General features: G+C 38.1%; 1 protein-coding gene across 2 annotated transcripts in view; it reads right to left on the bottom strand.

The window, feature by feature from the left end:
- The window catches only part of PLA2G4A (phospholipase A2 group IVA), a 169895-nt gene that overhangs the window by 26942 nt on the left and 122780 nt on the right, over positions 1-20173 (bottom strand). For both annotated transcript variants that reach the window (XM_047705424.1, XM_047705425.1), the window contains 4 exons: positions 18572-18709; positions 18393-18485; positions 14143-14214; positions 3576-3818 (listed from right to left, as the gene is read on the bottom strand). In XM_047705424.1, the coding sequence (XP_047561380.1) occupies positions 3576-3818; positions 14143-14214; positions 18393-18485; positions 18572-18709 (546 nt within the window). The remainder of the gene's footprint in view (positions 1-3575; positions 3819-14142; positions 14215-18392; positions 18486-18571; positions 18710-20173) is intronic.

The raw sequence follows: 20173 nt of genomic DNA, 5'->3' as shown, positions 1-20173 counted from the left end.
GTATGTGTCACAGTAAGTAACATAAACACAAAAGTAAACAGGAAAGAAGCCACATAAATAATGCACAGCTTCTCAGAAATTAAGTTTCTAAAGGTATACAACGATTCTGAAGTAAACAAATGAGAGGAATTCGCTCATCTTATTATTTCTCTTATTTTCAAAAGATTGTCTACAAGGTGATGTAATAGACACAACAACGGCACCACTCTTTTCTCATCTTAGGTGGAGAGATTGTTTTAATTCTAAGATACTCAAATTTTAATCTGTACAACCAAAATCATCAGAGGGTAAACTGAAATGTAAGATTTTCCTAATGTAATATCTGGATAAGATAAAAATCTCTATTTCTTTATTGTGTGGTGGAAGTACAAAAATGAGTGAAATAACCTTAATGTTCTAATTGAATTATGGCATTTTTAACTATATAATAAGCAGAGTTTTTAAAAATGATTATTTATTTATTTGAGAAAGAGAAAGAGAGAGAGGGAGTATGAGTGGGAGTGAGTATGAGAGAGAGTATGGGAGCGGCAGGAGGAGAGGCAGAGACTCCCCACTGATCGCAGAACCTGATGCAGGGCTCGACCCCACAGCCTTGAGATCATGACCTGGCTCAACTGACTGAGTCACCCAGGTGCCCCTGTATAATAAACAGAAGTTTTAATGAAGACTTTATGAACCAAGATGATTACATATTATGATAATTTTTTTAACTTTTAGCTCCACACACAGGGTTAGTCTAAAACTTAGAAATGATCAGAAGATAGATGGGGTCTACCTTCATGAGGACCTGCCTGAGAGAGCACTAATCAATTTAGTAAATCCAGTCTAAGATACATTCATTTCAAACAATGTTAGTCTGTAAATTATAAATTTGAATGAACTCATGATTGACCTGACTAGACTCTTGATTAGCATCTATATGCCATACACATTTTTTTCCAATTGAATACATAGTGAGTGAAATAGAATTTTTATGAGATACAACATTAAGAAATTAAAGTTTATTTTATTTTTAATTGAAAACAATTTTAGGTTAACACATTCCAAAATAGGTCAATGAAAGAATAAACATTCTTTCAATGTAATATCGTATTTCGAGATGATAAAGTTTTCTACTTCCTCCTTTTACTTATGAGAACTGTCCATGAGGCTTCTTTCAAAGGGTACCCAATAAAGAAAGGAGTCAGACCAGGTGACATGGAACTCTAGTCTCCAAGCATCATGGAGAGGAGAAGTGAGGAACGTGTCCTCACTGATACACAGGTCCATCAGAAACGGGATTGCTAGGTGTCAGTTTTATTCTACTTTTCCATTATTCTTAACTAAAATATATAAATCCTTCCAAGAATCAAAACTTCAAGGAAAGGTCAAGAACTGATTTCAATTTTTATGAGGGCCAGGATTACATGTGTACTGTGGATGACTGGATCCTTCACACCAAATGCATGGCAAGTCCTCTGCAAATACTCTGTGAATGTATGAACAGATGAAAGAAGGAAGATGAAAATGAAGTACACTTTGAAAATAGGTGCAAATAATGAAAAGACATTCCTTAAGGTTGCCAAATTTATCCACTACAAATACAGGATGCTATTAAATTGGAATTTCAGACACATAACAAATAATGGTTTAGTACAAGTAGGTCCCAAATGTTGCAAGGGCCACAGTTACACTACATACACACACATATATATGGTTTGGAATTCAAATTTAAGTAGGCCTGCTGTATTTGATCCAGCAACCCGAACACCTCTCAGTCTGCATAAAATGTTGCAAAACCACCAGAGAGTTGTTAAAATGTAGAGTGCAGGATGCAAGGGGTACAAACCACAGGAGCTATTCTGGGTAATTCTATCAAAGTCCTAACATAAAACAGATGTAATATAGTACACAGAAAGGAAACTTCCATTTGACATCAGCAAAACAATGACTAACAAAAATGGGGCTGTGGGGAAGGGAACCTAGCAGAAAGGAAAAGCTTCTGAGCAACACTGAGGTCTGTGACCCCATTCTAGCTCAGAGGAGAACTGTAGGCAATGAGAATGACTTTCTTTGATCTCTCTTTTCTTTAGAGTAAAATGACTATAAAGATTCTTGCTAGTTCTAAATGACCTCTGAGACTATTTTTTTAATGGCCGTCATCATTCATCCATAAAGCCCAAGTTTCTAAGGAAGACACATTTAATGGGTATCATAAAGGCAATAAGCATAATCATGAGCCATAAGACAAATGAGGTCACTGATGAATGGGCAAGGGTTTGTTTTTTTTTAAATTTTCGATGAATTTTAAAATAGATATTGACTCTATCACGAATATACTTCTATCACTGTTAATATGAAAAGGGTGTAGATTGCAGGTATATAATCATACAAGACCTTACATCCTAGACTTTGATGCCATAAACATCATGCAAGGTGTAGTGAGTGTCTATTTCTCTTGTTTAAACAACATGGGAAACCTTTGCTTTTTGCAATGTCCCTTAAGCTCAAGCAACAAATGGAAACAGCACTACCAGAAACACCACCAAACCTAAAGCCACGTCCTAATTTCCACAAATATTTTATAGGCATGATGCTTAACCAAAGAGCAGAAGAAAGGGTTTTGGAAAAATCCCACTTAACGTTTCCAAAGCATCCTGTTGACGCCCTTAAGCAAAAATGACTGAGAACAACAACTAGGCAATTAACAGAAAAATGCTGGTTTGATGAAGTAGGAAGATTTTAGATGACAGGATCATTATAAGAAAGATTTTTATGTATTGATTAGTCACAAAGGCAAATGAAACTTTTAATCTGAAACATGCATGGAACTGAAGAATAAAGGGAATATTCCTTGGAATCTGACAAATCTACCATCTGGCCTTAAGAAAGTTACCTAACATTTCTGAGAACCAGAGGGACAGGCCCAGGAGCTTCGTGGACAGAGACTGGAAGTAAAACTCCACTCGGAACCTTGGGTAGCAGGCACTCCCCCGCTGTGGCACCCAGCTGGGCTAAGGACCACATGAACCAGAATCCCATACGTGCCAGTTCTGCTGAGACCTGCCCTTTGCCAAGGAAAAACACCCACAGGAGATTCAAAAGAGGAAATGAGACAGAGGCTACATTTCTGCCATTTCCACTGCCAAGCACGGTTGTGGGGGCGTCTGTGGGGGTGATTCTGAAGTGTTTTTGGAATCATTCCTGGAAGCTCAGCCTGGAGCTTGCTCTTCCAAGCCTTGGAACAACTTTGTAAACACCTAATTCTCTACTTTAAACCCCTCTCAGTTACACAAGGGAGACGGCTTCCTGTTTTCTGAGTGAACCTTGTCCAATACAGAGAGGATCTAAGGTCCCTCCTCAGTGTGAAAATTTTCTATGAAAATTTTCTATGCTGACGTAACTATGCCATTTCCTGCCCAACAAATGTTTTTCTTCCAAAATAGACCAGTACTTTGGAGTAATTTTGAATTAAACAGATGTTGCTGTAAGCGAATATAAATGGAGAGATACTGACAATAATCAAAAGGCTTCTCCTTAGAAAGGAATAAAGATCTCCTCAATTAGCTTCCATGGATTATGTTTTGTGTGCTTACCTGCTACAGCTGTATCCAATTCATCTTCGTCCAAGGATTCCTGTGTCATGAAGTCTTTCAGAGGAGACATTGGATAGGATGTATTGAGATTCAAGCCCAACATGAAGTTGTGCACTTTCCCAGCACGTCCTTCTCTGGTGTTGAATAAAGTTGAATCACTCACCAAAGCCATTATCATACGATGGACCCAACTTGCTTGATTATCATTGTGGTACTCCCTTTTAGCATCTTCATTTTCAGTGCCTAAGGAAAAAGAACCAGAACATTATACAGATTCCCAAGTCCATTTAAAAACAAAACAGGAACCAGGAAGAAATCGACAACCTAAATAGACCGATATCTATTGGTAAGGAGATTGAAGCAGTGATCAAAAACTTCCCAAAAAACAAGAGCCCAGGACCTGATGGATTCCCGGGGAATTCTACCAAACTTTCAAAGAAGAAATAACACCTATTCTCTGAAGCTGTTTCAAAAAATTGAAGCAGAAGGAAAACTTCCAGACTCTTTCTGTGAAGCCAGCATTACCCTGATCCCCAAACCAGGCAAAGACCCTACCAAAAAGGAGAATTTCAGACCAATATCACTGATGAATATGGATGCTAAGATTCTCAACAAGATCCTAGCAAACAGGATCCAACAGCACATTAAAAAGATTATCCACCATGACCAGGTGGGATTCATTCCTGGGCTATAAGGATGGTTCAACATTCACAAATCAATCAATGTGATAATTAATAAGAAAAGAGAGAAGAACCACATGGTCCTCTCAATTGATGCAGAAAAAGCATTTGACAAAATCCAGCATCTGTTCCTGATTAAAACGCTTCAAAGTATAGGGATAGAGGGAACATTCCTGAACTTCATCAAATCTATCTATGAAAAACCCACAGCAAATATCATCCTCAATGGGAAAAAGCTTGCAGCCTTCCCGTTGAGATCAGGAACACGACAAGGATGCACACTCTCACCACTCTTGTTCAACATAGTATTAGAAGTCCTAGCAACAGCAATCAGACAACAAAGAGAAATAAAATGTATCCAAATTGGCAATGAAGAAGTCAAACTCTCTCTCTTCGCAGATGACATGATTCTTTATATGGAAAACCCAAAAGACTCCACCCCCAAACTACTAGAACTCATACAGCAATTCAGTAACATGGCAGGATACAAAGTCAATACAGAAATCAGTGGCTTTCTTATACACTAACAATGAAAATACAGAAAGGGAAATTAGAGAATCAATTCCATTTACTATAGCACCAAGAACCATAAGATACCTGGGAATAAACCTAACCAAAGAGGTAAAGGATATGTACTCGAGGAACTACAAAACACTCATGAAAGAAATTGAAGAAGACACAAAAAGATGGAAGACTATTCCATGCTCTTGGATCGGAAGAATAAACACTGTTAAAATGTCTATACTGCCTAGAGCAATCTATACTTTTAATGCCATTCCAATCAAAATTCCACTGGTATTCTTCAAAGAGCTGGAGCAAATAATCCAAAAATTTGTATGGAACCAGAAGAGACCCCGAATCGCTAAGAAAATGTTGAAAAACAAAAATAAAACTGGAGGCATCACGTTACCTGATTTCAAGCTTTACTACAAACCTGTGATCACCAAGACAGCATGGTACTGGCATAAAAACAGACACATAGACCAGTGGAACAGAGTAGAGAGCCCAGATATGGACCCTCAACTCTATGGTCAATTAATCTTCGACAAAACAGGAAAAAATATACAGTGGATAAAAGACAGTCTCTTCAATAAATGGTGCTGGGAAAACTGGGCAGCTATATGCAGAAGAATGAAACTCGACCATTCTCTTACACTGTACACAAAGATAAACTCAAAATGGATAAAAGACCTCAACGTAAGACAAGAATCCATCAGAATCCTAGAGGAGAACATAGGCAGTAATCTCTTTGATATCAGCCACAGCAACTTCTTTCAAGATATGTCTCCAAAGGCAAAGGAAACAAAAGCCAAAATAAACTTTTGGGACTTCATCAAAATCAAAAGCTTCTGCACAGCAAAGGAAATAGTCAAGAAAACAAAGAGGCAACCCACGGAATGGGAGAAGATATTTGCAAATGACAGTACAGACAAAAGATTGATATCCAGGATCTATAAAGAACTCCTCAAACTCAACACACACAAAACAGATAATCATATCAAAAAATGGGCAGAAGATATGAATAGGCACTTCTCCAATGAAGACATACAAATGGCTATCAGACACATGAAAAAATGTTCATCATCACTAGCCATCAGGGAGATTCAAATTAAAACCACATTGAGATTAATGTGTTGTATCACATTGATTGATTTGCGGATGTTGAACCAGCCTTGCAGCCCTGGAATAACCTAGATGTCCATCAACAGATGAATGGATAAAGAAGATGTGGTATATATACACAATGGAATACTATGCAGCCATCAAAAGAAATGAAATCTTGCCATTTGCGACGATGTGGATGGAACTAGAGGGTATCATGCTTAGCGAAATAAGTCAATCGGAGAAAGACAACTATCATATGATCTCCCTGATATGAGGGAGAGGAGATGCAACATGGGGGGTTGAGGGGGTAGGAGAAGAGTAAATGAAACAAGATGGGATTGGGAGGGAGACAAACCATAAGTGACTCTTAATCTCACAAAACAAACTGAGGGTTGATGGGGGGAGGGGGTTGGGAGAGGGGGTGGGGTTATGGATATTGGGGAGGGTATGTGCTATGGTGAGTGTTGTGAAGTGTGTAAACCTGGCGATTCGCAGACCTGTACCCCTGGGGATTAAAATATATGTTTATAAAGCTGTAAAAAAAAAAAGAAAGAAAGAAAGAAAGAAAGGATGAATACCCAAGTTTTGTAGCAACATGGACGGGACTGGAAGAGATTATGCTGAGTGAAATAAGTCAAGCAGAGAGAGTCAATTATCATATGGTTTCACTTATTTGTGGAGCATAACAAATAGCATGGAGGACAAGGGGAGATGGAGAGGAGAAGGGAGTTGAGGGAAATTGGAGGGGGAGGTGAACCATGAGAGACTATGGACTCTGAAAAACGATCTGAGAATTTTGAAGGGGTGGGGGGTGGGAGGTTGGGGGCACCAGGTGGTGGGTATTGTAGAGGGCACGGATTGCATGGAGCACTGGGTGTGGTGCAACAATAATGAATACTGTTATGCAGAAAAAATAAAAAAATGAAAAATTAAAAAAAAAAACAAACCACATTGAGATATCACCTTACACCAGTTAGAATGGCCAAAATTAGCAAGACAGGAAACATGTGTTGGAGGGGATGTGGAGAAAGGGGAACCCTCTTACACTGTTGGTGGGAATGCAAGTTGGTGGAGCCTTTTTGGAGAACAGTGTGGAGATTCCTCAAGAAATTAAAAATAGAACTTCCTTATGACCCTGCAATTGCACTACTGGGTATTTACCCTAAAGATACAGATGTAGTGAAAAGAAGGGCCATCTGTACCCCAATGTTTATAGCAGCAATGGCCACGGTTGCCAAACTGTGGAAAGAACCAAGATGCCCTTCAATGGATGAATGGATAAGGAAGATGTGGTCCATGTACACTATGGAGTATTATGCCTCCATCAGAAAGGATGAACACCCAACTTTTGTAGCAACATGGATGGGACTGGAAGAGATTATGCTGAGTGAAATAAGTCAAGCAGAGAGAGTCAATTATCATATGGTTTTACTTATTTGTGGAGCATAACAAATAGCATGGAGGACATGGGGAGTTAGGAGAAGGCAGTTGGGGGAAATTGGAAGGGGAGGTGAACAATGAGAGACTATGGACTCTGAAAAACAATCTGAAGGGTTTGAAGAGGTGGGGGGGTGGGAGGTTGGGGGAAACAGGTGGTGGGTATTAGAGAGGGCACAGATTGCATGGAGCACTGGGTGTGGTACAAAAACAATGAATACTGTTATGCTGAAAATAAATTAAAAAAATGATTAAAAAAATAAAATAAAGCTGGCCTTAATGCTAAAAAAAAAAAAATAAAACAAAAAAACTTTGAATAAATACCCAGTAGTATAATTGTGGGTCGTAGTAGTTCTATTTTTAATTTTTTGAGGAACCTCGATACTGTTTTCCAGAGTGGCTGCACCAGATTGCATTCCCACCAATAGTGTAGGAGGGTCCCCTTTCTCCACATCCTCACCAACACCTGTTGTTTTCCGACTAGTTAATTTTAGCCATTCTGACCAGTGTGATGTAACTCATCGTATTTTGATTTGTATTTCCCTGATGCTGAGTGATGTTGAGTATTTTGTTCACGTGTCTGTTAGCCATTTGAAGGGCACAGGCACTCCAATGTTTATAGCAGCAATGTCCACAATAGCCAAACTATGGAAAAAGACCAGATGTACATCGTCAGATGAATGGATAAAGATGTGGTACACACATGTAGAGAATGGAATGTTACTCAGCCATCAGAAAGAATGAATTCTTGCCATTTGTAATGGCATGGTTGAAACAAGAGCATATTATGCTAAGTGAAATAAGTCAGAGAAAGACAAATACCATATGATTTCACTCACATGTGGAATTTTAGAAACAAAAAGATGAACATAGGGGAAGGGAAGGAAAAATAAGATAAAAACAGAGAGGGAGACAAACCATAAGAGACTCTTAACTATAGCAAACAAACTGAGGGTTGCTGGAGGGGTGGTGGGTGGGGGGATGGGGTAACTGGGTGATGGACATTAAGGAGGGCACGTGATGTAATGAGCACTGAGTGTTACGTGCAATGGATGAATCACTAAATTCTATCCCTGAAATTAATAATATACTGTGTGTTAACTAAATTGAATTTAAACATTAAAAAATATTTGGCAAATGAATGTTAAGATTAATAGTTAAGCTCGATGGCTTTTGATTCAACAAACATTTATTTGTCTAAATTAGTACAGCAAATATTTCAGTGAATCATTTTTGTTCTTAAGATGTTCTTAATTTACTCTTTACCTATAGTCAGTCTATAGGTTGTGTTCTTGATGTGTTACTTGGTCTATTCTCACATTTCCAGGCAAACTTCTACTTTTCCCTTTCTGTCCTCTAGTCCTTTTCTTCCTTTTCTCTGGCTACACACACACACACACACACACACACACAGGGAAATTCCATGTAGCTAATCCTCTCCTCCTTACTAAGTTTCCTCCCCTATCCTGTTTAGTAAACATCCAGAAATCACGCAAACGGAGACAGACAACTGAAGGATTCAACACACGTATCTGCTGCTCAGTAAACACTCTGTGAACAGTCATTTATTTCATTCTTGCTTATAAAGTCGGGAATTTAAAACCATGTAATTTAAACACATGCTTTCAACATGTCTTAAAATTCAGCAATCTTCCAGAAGAGGCAGTTTTAAATGACTTTTCCCTTAGAACCTGTGCCCATATCACCACTGCTGGGAAGCCGCCCTGTGTCGTTGTTTAGAACACTGGTTTCAGAGTCAGACTGGATTTCAATCCTCTCTGCACCGCCTACCAGTTTCGATAACTCTTCTCCGCCTTCATTTCCTCATCAGGACACCTCGCAGTACTGGTGAGAGGATGAACTGAGATAGTCCATTCATGTACCTCTCTCAGGAAAATGCCTGGCCTGTCACCGATTCGTTAGAAACATGGGCTAGTAGTAGAGATACTGGTGGCACTGGCAGCAGCGGCCTCATTTGCATCAGTATTACTCATTCATAATCCAAGTCGAGGAACGCTGGGTGGTGGAGGATAATTTCACCTGCCAGCATCCCTCTTTCAGCTTTCTGGGAACTCTGTATAAATAGACACGCATATATAAAACTGCACTTGTGTGTATTTGAGAAAAAAGAAAGTCTATGTTCAAATTTCATAATTTCTAATATGTGTTAACTAGACATACATAAAATCATAAGAAATACTGACTTTTTTTAATCTAAAAAAATTCCAAAGATTGGCTTAACTGAGCTGAGTAAATGAACAGACCTCTCAGTAGCAGATTCAGATACTACGTACTCACAAAAAATATATATATGTATTTTTCTACTCCCACACTTCTCTAAAGCCAAATATGACAAAGAAAATCTTTCATAAGAACAAATTGGGCTTTAAAGTGAATGAGTTAGGGGCGCCTGGGTGGCTCAGTCGGTTACACTGGTTCCAGCGTAGGTTGCCATCTCAGGGTCATGACATCGAGACCCAGTTCCAGCTCAGGTTGCCATCTCAGGGTCATGACATCGAGACCTGCATCAGGTTCTGTGCTTAACTCAGTCTGCTTGGGACTCTTTCTCCCTCTCCCTCTGAGCACACACACGCACGCACCCTCTCTCTCTCTCAGATAAATAAATCTTTTTTAAAAAATATAGTGGGTGACTTATATTTTCTGGTTACATAGGATACAAAGAAGATACCAATTATTTTCCAAATATTTGGAGCTTCCTCCTACTCCTCCCCCTTCCTCTCCTCTTCTTTTTTCCTTCTTCTTCCTCCTTCTCCTTTTCCTTCTTCTTCACCATCATAAGTATCATCATCATCATTGTTATTATTATTAAATAAGCCTCACTTCTATACCAGAAGAAGATCTACTTTCCTTATGAGATATTTGGAAATGGCATCCTTTGTGGGACAAACCCAGCAGTCAACGGATAAATGATAACTCACTGCTTTTTAGTTATAGTACTAAGTTAACTTTTCTTTGCATAGCCTTTTACTTAAAGCTCTTTGTATGCACTTGAAATTTGATAATAATAACAATCCTGTGAGAGCAGGTAATATGATGCCAGTATAGATGTAAAGAAACTAAAGTTTAAAATTCTTAAAGACCTTGTTCAAAATCGTATGATGAAAAATGAAGATGTCTCAACAGAAGGAGGAGACAAGCCACAGACTGGGAGAAAATATTTGCAAAAGACACATCTGATAAAGGACTGTTATCCAAAATACACAAAGAACCCTCAGAATTCAACAATAAGAAAACAAACATCCCAACTAAAAAATGGGCAAAGAACTTAACAGACATCCCACCAAAGAGGACACATAAATGACAAGTAAGCATATGAAAAGATGCTCCATGTCATATGTCACCAGGGAAATACAAATTAGAACATCAACTAGATAACACTACACACCTATTAGAAACACCAAAATCCTAAATACTGACATCACGGAATACTGGTGAGGATGCGAAGCAACAGGAACACTCACGCATGCTTGTGGGAATGCCGAACGGGACAGCCACTTTATCCAGCATTCATGTTTCTTGGTTTTTACCCAAAGGAGATGAAAACACATCCACACAAAAATCTGAACATGGGTGTTTATAGCAGCTTTATAATTGCCGAAACTTGGAAGCAAATAAGATGTTTCTTCAATAGGTGAAAGGACAAATAAGCTGGTCCATTCAGACCACGGAATGTTATTTGGTGATTAAACAAAAGGAGCCATGAAAAAAGTCCTGGAGGAAACTCGAATGCATATTCCTAAGTGAAAAAGAAGCTGATCTGAAGAGGCTATATACTGTATGATTCTAACAATCTGAGTTCTGGAAAAGGCAAAACTGTGGAGAGAGTAAAAAGATCGACTGTTGCCTGACATTAGGTGGGGAGGTAGAGGAATAAAGAAACAGACCAGAGGGAGGCTTTGGGCAGTGAAACTGCTCTGTATGAAGCTATAATGCTAGATACGTGTCATTCTACATTTGTGAAATCCTACAGAATGTATGATAGCAAGAGTAAACCCTAAAGTTTGGACTTTGGGTGACAAGGATGTGTCAATGTAGTTTCATAGATTGTAATAAATGTACCACTCTGATATAGGATGTTGACAGTGGGGGAGGCTCTCTGTGTATAGGTATAAGAAATATATTGGAACTCTGTTCTTTTTGCTCAATTTTGTTGTGAATCTAAAACTACTCTAAAAAAGTTGAAAATAGAGCTACCCTACAACCCAATTGCACTACTGGGTATTTACCCCAAAGATAACAAATGTAGTGATCCAAAGGGGCACGTGCACCACAATGTTTATAGCAGCAATACCCACAATAACCAAACTATGTTAAGAACCTAGATGTCCATCAACAGATGAATGGATAAAGAAGATGTGGTGTGTACAAACACACACACAGTAGAATATTATGCAGCCATCAAAAACCCCGAAATCTTGCCATTTGCAACGATGTGGATGGAACTAGAGGGTATTATGCTAAGTGAAATAATTCAGTCAGAGAAAGACAATTATCATATGATCTTACTGATATGAGGAATTTGAGAAACAAGACAGAGGATCATAGGGGAAGGGAGGGAAAATGAAATAAGACAAAACCAGAGAGGGAAACAAACCATAAGAGACTCTTAATAACAGGAAACAAACTGAGGGTTGCTGGAGTGGAGGTGGGTGGGAGGGAGGGGTGGCTGGCTGATGGACATTGGGGAGAATATGTGCTATAGTGAGTGCTATGAATTCTGTAAGACTGATGATTCACAGACCTGTACCCCGAAACAAATAATACATTATATGTTAATTTAAAAAAGGAAAAAAAATGAATATTAAGAACTAATAAATCCCTAAGAACATCCTGAATCTCATTCTCCAATCTAGGCTGGTACTAAAACCAAAGTAGGCATGTTTAAAGGGCTTTTGAATTTCTCAGCCTTAAGATAAGTGGGGGTGATCAAACGTACTGACGATCTACAGAATTTTCTTAATAATTAACAAGCCAATGGATATCGGGGAGGGTATGTGCTATGGTGAGTGTTGTAAAGTGTGTAAACCTGGCGATTCGCAGACCTGTACCCCTGGGGATAAAAATATATGTTTATAAAGCTGTAAAAAAAAAAAAAAAAAAAAGAAAGAAAGGATGAATCCCCAAGTTTTGTAGCAACATGGACGGGACTGGAAGAGATTATGCTGAGTGAAATAAGTCAAGCAGAGAGAGTCAATTATCATATGGTTTCACTTATTTGTGGAGCATAACAAATAGCATGGAGGACAAGGGGAGATGGAGAGGAGAAGGGAGTTGAGGGAAATTGGAAGGGGAGGTGAACCATGAGAGACTATGGACTCTGAAAAACGATCTGAGAATTTTGAAGGGGTGGGGGTGGGAGGTTGGGGGCACCAGGTGGTGGGTATTGTAGAGGGCACGGATTGCATGGAGCACTGGGTGTGGTGCAAAAATAATGAATACTGTTATGCTGAAAAAAATAAAAAAAAAAAATTAAAAAATAATTAACAAGCCATTATTACACCTACCTGACAGTCCCTCTATCAATACACATTAATTCTAGAAATGTTAGGCATACACTGTTTATCTCATTTGTACCACTAGTACCCTTCATTAAAATGAAATTCAAAATAAAAAAAAAAAAGACTTAAACAACTAAAAAAAAATTAAAGTTAAAAATATGAAGGAGCCAGAATGAGGACAGAGTTCTTTCCAGGGCAGGGTTCCTTCAAGATTCCTGCCTAATATATGGAATTAGGCCAATCATGGGCTGCGTGAAGCAGCAGGCAGTGGGCAAACAGGGACCAAAGGGGAGACTGGGAGCAGGGGCCAAACCTTGTGCCTGGTTGAAAGTTTTGTCTGCCCAGGAAAGGGTTAATTTTTAAGAATTTTTTTTTTTTTTTTTTTTTTTTTTTACAAAAAACTACAGGCTGGCCAAGCTGTGGGCTTGTGTAGCTGTTTCCCAGAGAAGGTGCCTTTCCTCTAGTTTATACAAACTCATTTTCATTTTAATGTTTGGTTCAGCAAGGATAAAACAGGCTCTTCCAATATCTACACTGTGGTGGGGGGAATTAATGAATTTGGAGCAAGAAAACATGTAACATCTTCTAAAATCTAGATGCTTACATTCACAGGGTCACAGGATGTTTACCCAGTTGTTATAAAACATAAAATCACTCCATTTTACCACATAACATTTGCAACAAATATTCCTGATGTTCACCTTAACCCTGACCTGATTTCATCGCTGGTCCTGATCCACACCAAGCTGAAAACTGCCTTGTCAAAATGTGAAAGAACTCACTTACACTTACAAATAATGTCTACAATAAAAATTTCTTAATATTTATTAAAAAAAAATTTCTTGATAATTCCATCCCACTTCATCGTCGCCGACCTCTTCCTAAGAGATGGATTGCTGACAACGGGATGAGGCTCAGGAACGGACTGAGAATAATTTTTCACATGACACTGTATCAATAATAAAATTTTTACAGGTGAAATTTTAATTTTTAAAGCCCTGGGAGAATGTTCCCATATCACAATTTTCATGCCAAGAAGCCTAGTGTTCTCATCAGACTTAGAATTCGGTATTTCTACCATCCCAGTTTATTCTCCATTTGTTTCATGGATAATATTTTGAGGTATTAAAAAAAAAGCGTACGGGATATTTATGTTGACATATTTTATTATACACACAGCATCAATTCTCTCTGTGAACCAAAAATGACAATTCTCTATCACTCAGGGGCTTAAGCAAAGACTATCATTAGCATCGTGAGGGACAGACTCAGACACAACATGGAGTTCCTTTCCTGATGGACTTCTGCCAGAGAAGATTCTCTTACCTTTGGGTTCTTGTGATTCATCGTCACTATCTGAGCTGTCATTACTCACAATATGCTCTGCTGTAATATTTTCTGTGGGGAAAAAAAACCAAAACAGTTGAAGGATCTCAGGTGTCAAGACTTACAAATTTACTGCACAGAAGTAATCTCAGGAAAACCAACAAAGTGAAATCTACGAAGTTGACTTGTGTAATTTAGATCACTTTAGTACTTGAATTTATTAGTTTTACTAGTATTTTCAAATTTCTCATTGGACAAGAAAACCTCTAGGATGGGAAAAATTAGTTTAAAACTACTCACTCATGACTTAAAGGAAAGAACATTTATCTGTTTGTCTTAATGCTGACAGAAAGAAGAATTTGGTTATAGAAAGCTCTTTGTTGTACCAAAAGGTGTATTTTTCTTCAATTAAATATGTTTAAGTGGTGTTTATGACGGGAAATGCAGGATAAAAGCAAAATACACAGAGGGTCCACAGAATAATTCCTTCAAAGTGAACAAAGCTACTAATATAAGGTATCTTTTGATTTTCAATAATACTGAAAATTGTTCATTGAAATATGCCTTTTGGTGTCAAGAATTTATGCTTCCTCAGAACATATTAAGAGGGCAGTTATAGGGGTGCCTGGGTGGGTCAGTGGGTTAAGCCTCTACCTTCGGCTTAGGCCCTGATCTCAGGGTCCTGGGATCGAGTCCCGCATCATATGCCCTGTTCAGCAGGGAGCCTGCTTCCCTCTCTCTCTGCCTACTTGTGATCTCTGTCTGTCAAATAAATAAAATTTAAAAAAAAGAGGGCAGTTATAAAAACTAAAATAGAAACCATAAATCCTTAACACATAAAGACAGGAGTAAAATCGAGATAATAACTAGTTTTTTTTTTTTTTTCAAGTAAAAATTACCTAAACTATGGAGTACACAGACCATTCTTATCATCAGCATTTATAGAAAAATATAGAAAAAAAATTCTTTGGACATTTACATGAAACCACTTTCTGTATAGTGACTTTCTTCTTCTATCAGTCAGTAGAATTTTTTTATTTTAAAAAATACGACTCAATGTATAATTTTCACTGACAGAATCATTTTAAGGTTTTAAACTCAGAGAAATGAACTCTAAATTTATAATTTTCAGTGATAGAATCATTTGGGGACTTTTAAAACTTGGAGAAATCTGTGTGTAACATTTAGTTTCCCCATATTACTCTGCATATGTTTACTATACCTACATAAATGTCATATACATGAATGACAAGGTATATAATGGAAGGGTTTTAAAAGCTTGAGGTAGTAGGCTGACTTCAATTTTTAGATTTAACTTTACTAGCATGATTACACATATGGAATTCAATAAAAGATGATGTCATTTCATTTTGTGACTATTACACAAAGTAGTTTTGTTGTATAGAAGAGGGGTGGTGTTAAGAAATGATCCGCTCTAGGTATCCTATACATTAGCGGGTCTCTGGTCCTCTATGTAATCGAGCAGAACAAAATTTTCTTCCCGTTTGCATTTTTTTCTTTGGTCTTATTTGATACTCTCATTTAAGAAAATGGTTCACAAAAAAATAAAAAAGATTTCACTTCTCTTTTGTAAAGATTTTTTTTTAAAGATTTTGTTTATTTATTTGACAGACAGAGATTACAAGTAGGCAGAGAGGCAGGCAGAGAGAAAGGAGGAAGCAGGCTCCCTGCTGAGCAGAGAGCCCGATGCGGGGCTCGATCCCAGGACCCTGGGATCATGACCTGAGCCGAAGGCAGAGGCTTCAACCCACTGAGCCACCCAGGCGCCCCTTGTAAAGATATTTTTAAGAGATGAATATCTAAATGTCTGAGTATATCTATTTTCCATTGCTATAGTAGAACATATAGCTCCATCTGTCCAAAAGCACAGAATGCCCACATTCCAAATTCCTTGAGAATGTAAAGAATTTCATTTAGAGCTGTCAGATTATGGTCCAATTTATCATGATGTCTTTCTTCAGAAGGGAGGAAGCAAAAACAGAAACCACCTGTAAACACCCCTTTAAGAGGTAGACTTTGGGCAACTGGTGGTCGAAAGTGTCACCAGGAGTCTTTGGATTCCCCTCAGTCACCTCTCTGGTCTCATTTCTGGAAACCCTTACTTAATCTGAGGTAACACGCATCCTGCTGGCCGGTGGATCTCAAGTACACAATATTCCCCCTCAGTCTGACACACAGGGCAAGGAAACAGGCTGCCAAACCACTGGCCCCAAAGGAAACATCTCCCAACAAAGAATAATCTGAAGACTATTTAGTATAAACACTCTCCTTTTCCTTGGCCTCCAGCCATTGTCTCACCCACCTCAGATCTGTTATTTCAGTCCTATTCTCTTCCTGCCATAGGAGGAAAAAAAATAACAAGCCCAAGGTTTATCTGGATTATTCAACCTAGAGGGAGCACAGAGAAGCAAGCCTCATGTGGTCCATCTGTCCTTTCTCCCTTTGCTTCTGAAATCTTCACATGATTTTGAGAAGAGTTAGTTATTTCCATAAAGTGAGAGTCATAAACAGGCTACTTATCCATCTCGGGTATAATGTTCATTAAAAAAAGTCAAGTCAGGGATGCCTGGGTGGCTCGTTGGTTAAGTGTCTACCTTCCGCTCAGGTCATGATCCCAGGATCCTGGAATCGAGTCCTACATCTGGCTCCTCACTGTGCGGGAAGCCTGCATCTCTCTCTGCCTGATGCTCTCCCTGCTTGTGCTCACTCGCTCTTTCCCTCTCTCTCACAAATAAATAAATAAAATCTTAAAAAAAAAAAGTCAAGTCAGAGCATTTTAGCAATAGACTCTTGGCCTCTTAGAGAGAATGGGGCTCTGTCGTTAAGGCTGGAGCAGGCTCAAAAGTTCCAGCTACATTGGCCTCTTGTTAACTGAGTGCTGCTCAGAGGACAGGAGCAAGTTCAAGAGCACAGTGCTTTCCTTATTGTTTTTATTTTTATTTTAAAATCATTGGCTCTAGTGCAATCGTAAGATCACTTCTCACTTCTCCATTACTTATGAAGAACGACCCAAAAATACAAGTGATACCACTGAAGAAAATATTAAGGATGGTGGAAAATTTCTGTGGAGTTACTATCAACATCAAACAGCTAAAATCAATTTTGCAGGAGGAATGATAACACTCCTCAGAAGCCGATTTGTAGTGTATTTATCAATGTTACAATTGTGGGGTTTTTGGGTTTTTTTGTTTTGTGGTTTTTGTTTTTTTTTTTTTTTTTTCATATAAAGCTTAATTAAATCAACTATCACGGCCTGGAAAAACTAAGGACAGCTTGCCAAAAAAAAAAAAAAAGATCCTACATTAAGTGTTTTAGACGCAAGTATTTTTCAAATGAATTCATGTTATTCTGTGAACTCTATCCTCACATACTTGATACTTCACGGACAGAGAAGAGGTAGGAGGTAGTGTGCTGGTAATACACAGGACCCTCCACCACACCCCTCTGCTGGGCCGGCCCCATCCTTCAGATTTAGCACACACTGCTCCTTCCCGTAGCAACAGCCATAGGGAAACAGCTGGCAAGGTACTTGGGAGACACTGAATGTATGTTTCATTCTGTTTGCTTTGAGTCAAATTTACTCATCAATGAAAAGCAATGTTCTTGTCATTAATCTTTTAATGAATGGAAAACCTCTGGTCCTCAGTTGGGTCTGCCTACTTTTTCAAGTTTTGTAAATATTATTTTTAAATTTATGATGGATGGGCCAATGAGTTAAATTTAAAGAAAAGCATTAGTGTTAATTTACTGGATGTAATGTGAAATATTTTTTTCCTCCTTTTTGGTATGACTCAGCTATAGGAAGCTAACAGAATTCTAGTGAGTTAGTATTTAAGAGGTAAATGAGTTGCAAGTATGAACTTAGGCATCATACTGTGTTCAACTGCTGATGAATCTAATCTTCTAAAAGAGAACCCTGTTTGATAAAAGAAGCATTTTCTAATGCAAGTAATACATTTATATACATGATGACAAAGAGGAATGAAGATGCTCCAGTTAAAAATTATTCTTAGGAATCAACAGTTCTTACAAATTTCAAAACCTCAGTGTCGGAATAATACTTAAGAAGTAATATACAGATGATTCTTAGGAAAATACTTGATTTAACTAAGTTACTGGTAACTTTAGAACAATGACAATCTTAATGGTGATTTAATTTTCTATACATTCATGTTAAAATTTATCAGTTTAGCACAATATGGTCAAACAGAAACATGTTTTAATAATACCTAATTCTTCCTCCATTGTGGAACCTTTATTTTGTGAGCCAGAAACTCCCAAGACTCTGTTGAACAATATAGAAAAGGCACTGCCCCAGACACCTAAAATAAAGCAAAAATGGAGAATAACTTAGAATGCACCAAGATTTAAAACAGTCAAGCAAACAAACAGTATTTTGATCACTTACCCATTAGGAAATGCAAGGGGTTTTCTTCATATTTCTTCACAACTGTTCCCATAAAAAATTTGCTTCCAAATAAGTCAGGAGCCATAAAAGTACCGTATTTAGCCATACCAATCTCATACGGGCTAAATTCAACCCAATCTGAAAGCATTTAAAAAAAGTATAATCCATTAATAGGAATACACTACAGAAATGTGCACAGTTGAAGATCGCTTCTAACAATGCCTTGATTATTTTCAATTATTTAAAATATTTAAAAAATTAATCAAATGCCTATTATGTATAATGCTCAAACTGAATATCTTTTGCATTTAAAAGCTCAGACATCTTTTTGGAGCCCACTTTATGAAGTCCATCTTAACTGTAAAGAATGTAAAACAGAAAACTGTTAGCTCAGATGTAAAATCTACAAAGTAGATAGAAGAAACTAAACTCTGATAATGCAAGCAGACTATGAAACAGAAGAAAGTATTTTCTAACATTTGCCTTTTCTTCTTCTTTCTTTAATTTTGCTTATTAATCATTCTTCTGACTCAAGATTATAATGCAAAGTTTTTATGCTGAATGCCTTAAGAAACACATTAATAGGGTCAAGAAAGCATACTTTCTAATAAAGGCTATGGAGCCCTGGGTTCAAATCCATTTTGCTGCTTACCAATTATGCAAGCTTTGGTAGATCACTTGTGTTCTTTGTGTTTAGTTCCCTATAGAATGTGAGTAATATCAGAGGATTGTAAAATTGTTGTGAAAATCTGATGGGTATAGAAATGTAAAGAACTTAGAGAAGGGCATAGCACATTTTAATCACTCTATAAATGGTAGCCACTATTAGATTTCATGTATATCCTTGACTATCACTGTGTTTAATTATGTATCAAAAACGAATTCCTTGTTTCTGATTCTTACTTCCCACGCCTGCTACTCTCAGCACTCCCTTCCTGTTAAACAGTACTACTTTTCAGATATTCATACTTTATCCTTGACAGCTCTTTTCCCTTTACATCTTATATATAAATAACCTCAAGTTCCGTAGGCTCTTACCAGATATGGTTACAAACAGGCTGCTTACTCATTTGTCCACCATGGACCACCATCCATTTGTACCCTACTGGTAGAAGCTGCCATACCCTCTCCCTGGATCTCCACAATAGTCTTCTAGAACAGCTCTTCTCTATTCTCCGGCTATCTTTTTGATACTTGTGGCAAGAATGAATTTTTAAAAATAGAAATCATAGCACACTAATGCTAGCTGAAAACTTTCCAATGGCTCCCCATTATACTGAACATAAAAATGTAGTCAACAAGTCTTTGTGACAGTCTTTTTTTTTTTTTTTTTAAAGATTTTATTTATTTATTTGACAGAGAGAAATCACAAGTAGGCAGAGAGGCAGGCAGAGAGAGAGGAGGAAGCAGGCTCCCCGCTGAGGAGAAAGCCCGATGTGGGGCTCGAACCCAGGACCTGGGATCATGACCTGAGCCGAAGGCAGCGGCTTAACCCACTGAGCCACCCAGGCGCCCCCTTTGTGACAGTCTTGCCACGGCTCCCTGACCTCATATCCTAACCAGTCTCCCATTACGTTGGTCTTGCTCCTTCCACTCTAGCCA

The sequence above is a fragment of the Lutra lutra genome, chromosome 15, assembly GCF_902655055.1.
Source record: "Lutra lutra chromosome 15, mLutLut1.2, whole genome shotgun sequence".
In the NCBI taxonomy this organism is placed as follows: Eukaryota; Metazoa; Chordata; class Mammalia; order Carnivora; family Mustelidae; genus Lutra; species Lutra lutra.
Note: the sequence above shows the minus strand (reverse complement) of the source record. Positions and strands in the feature narration are given on the sequence as shown.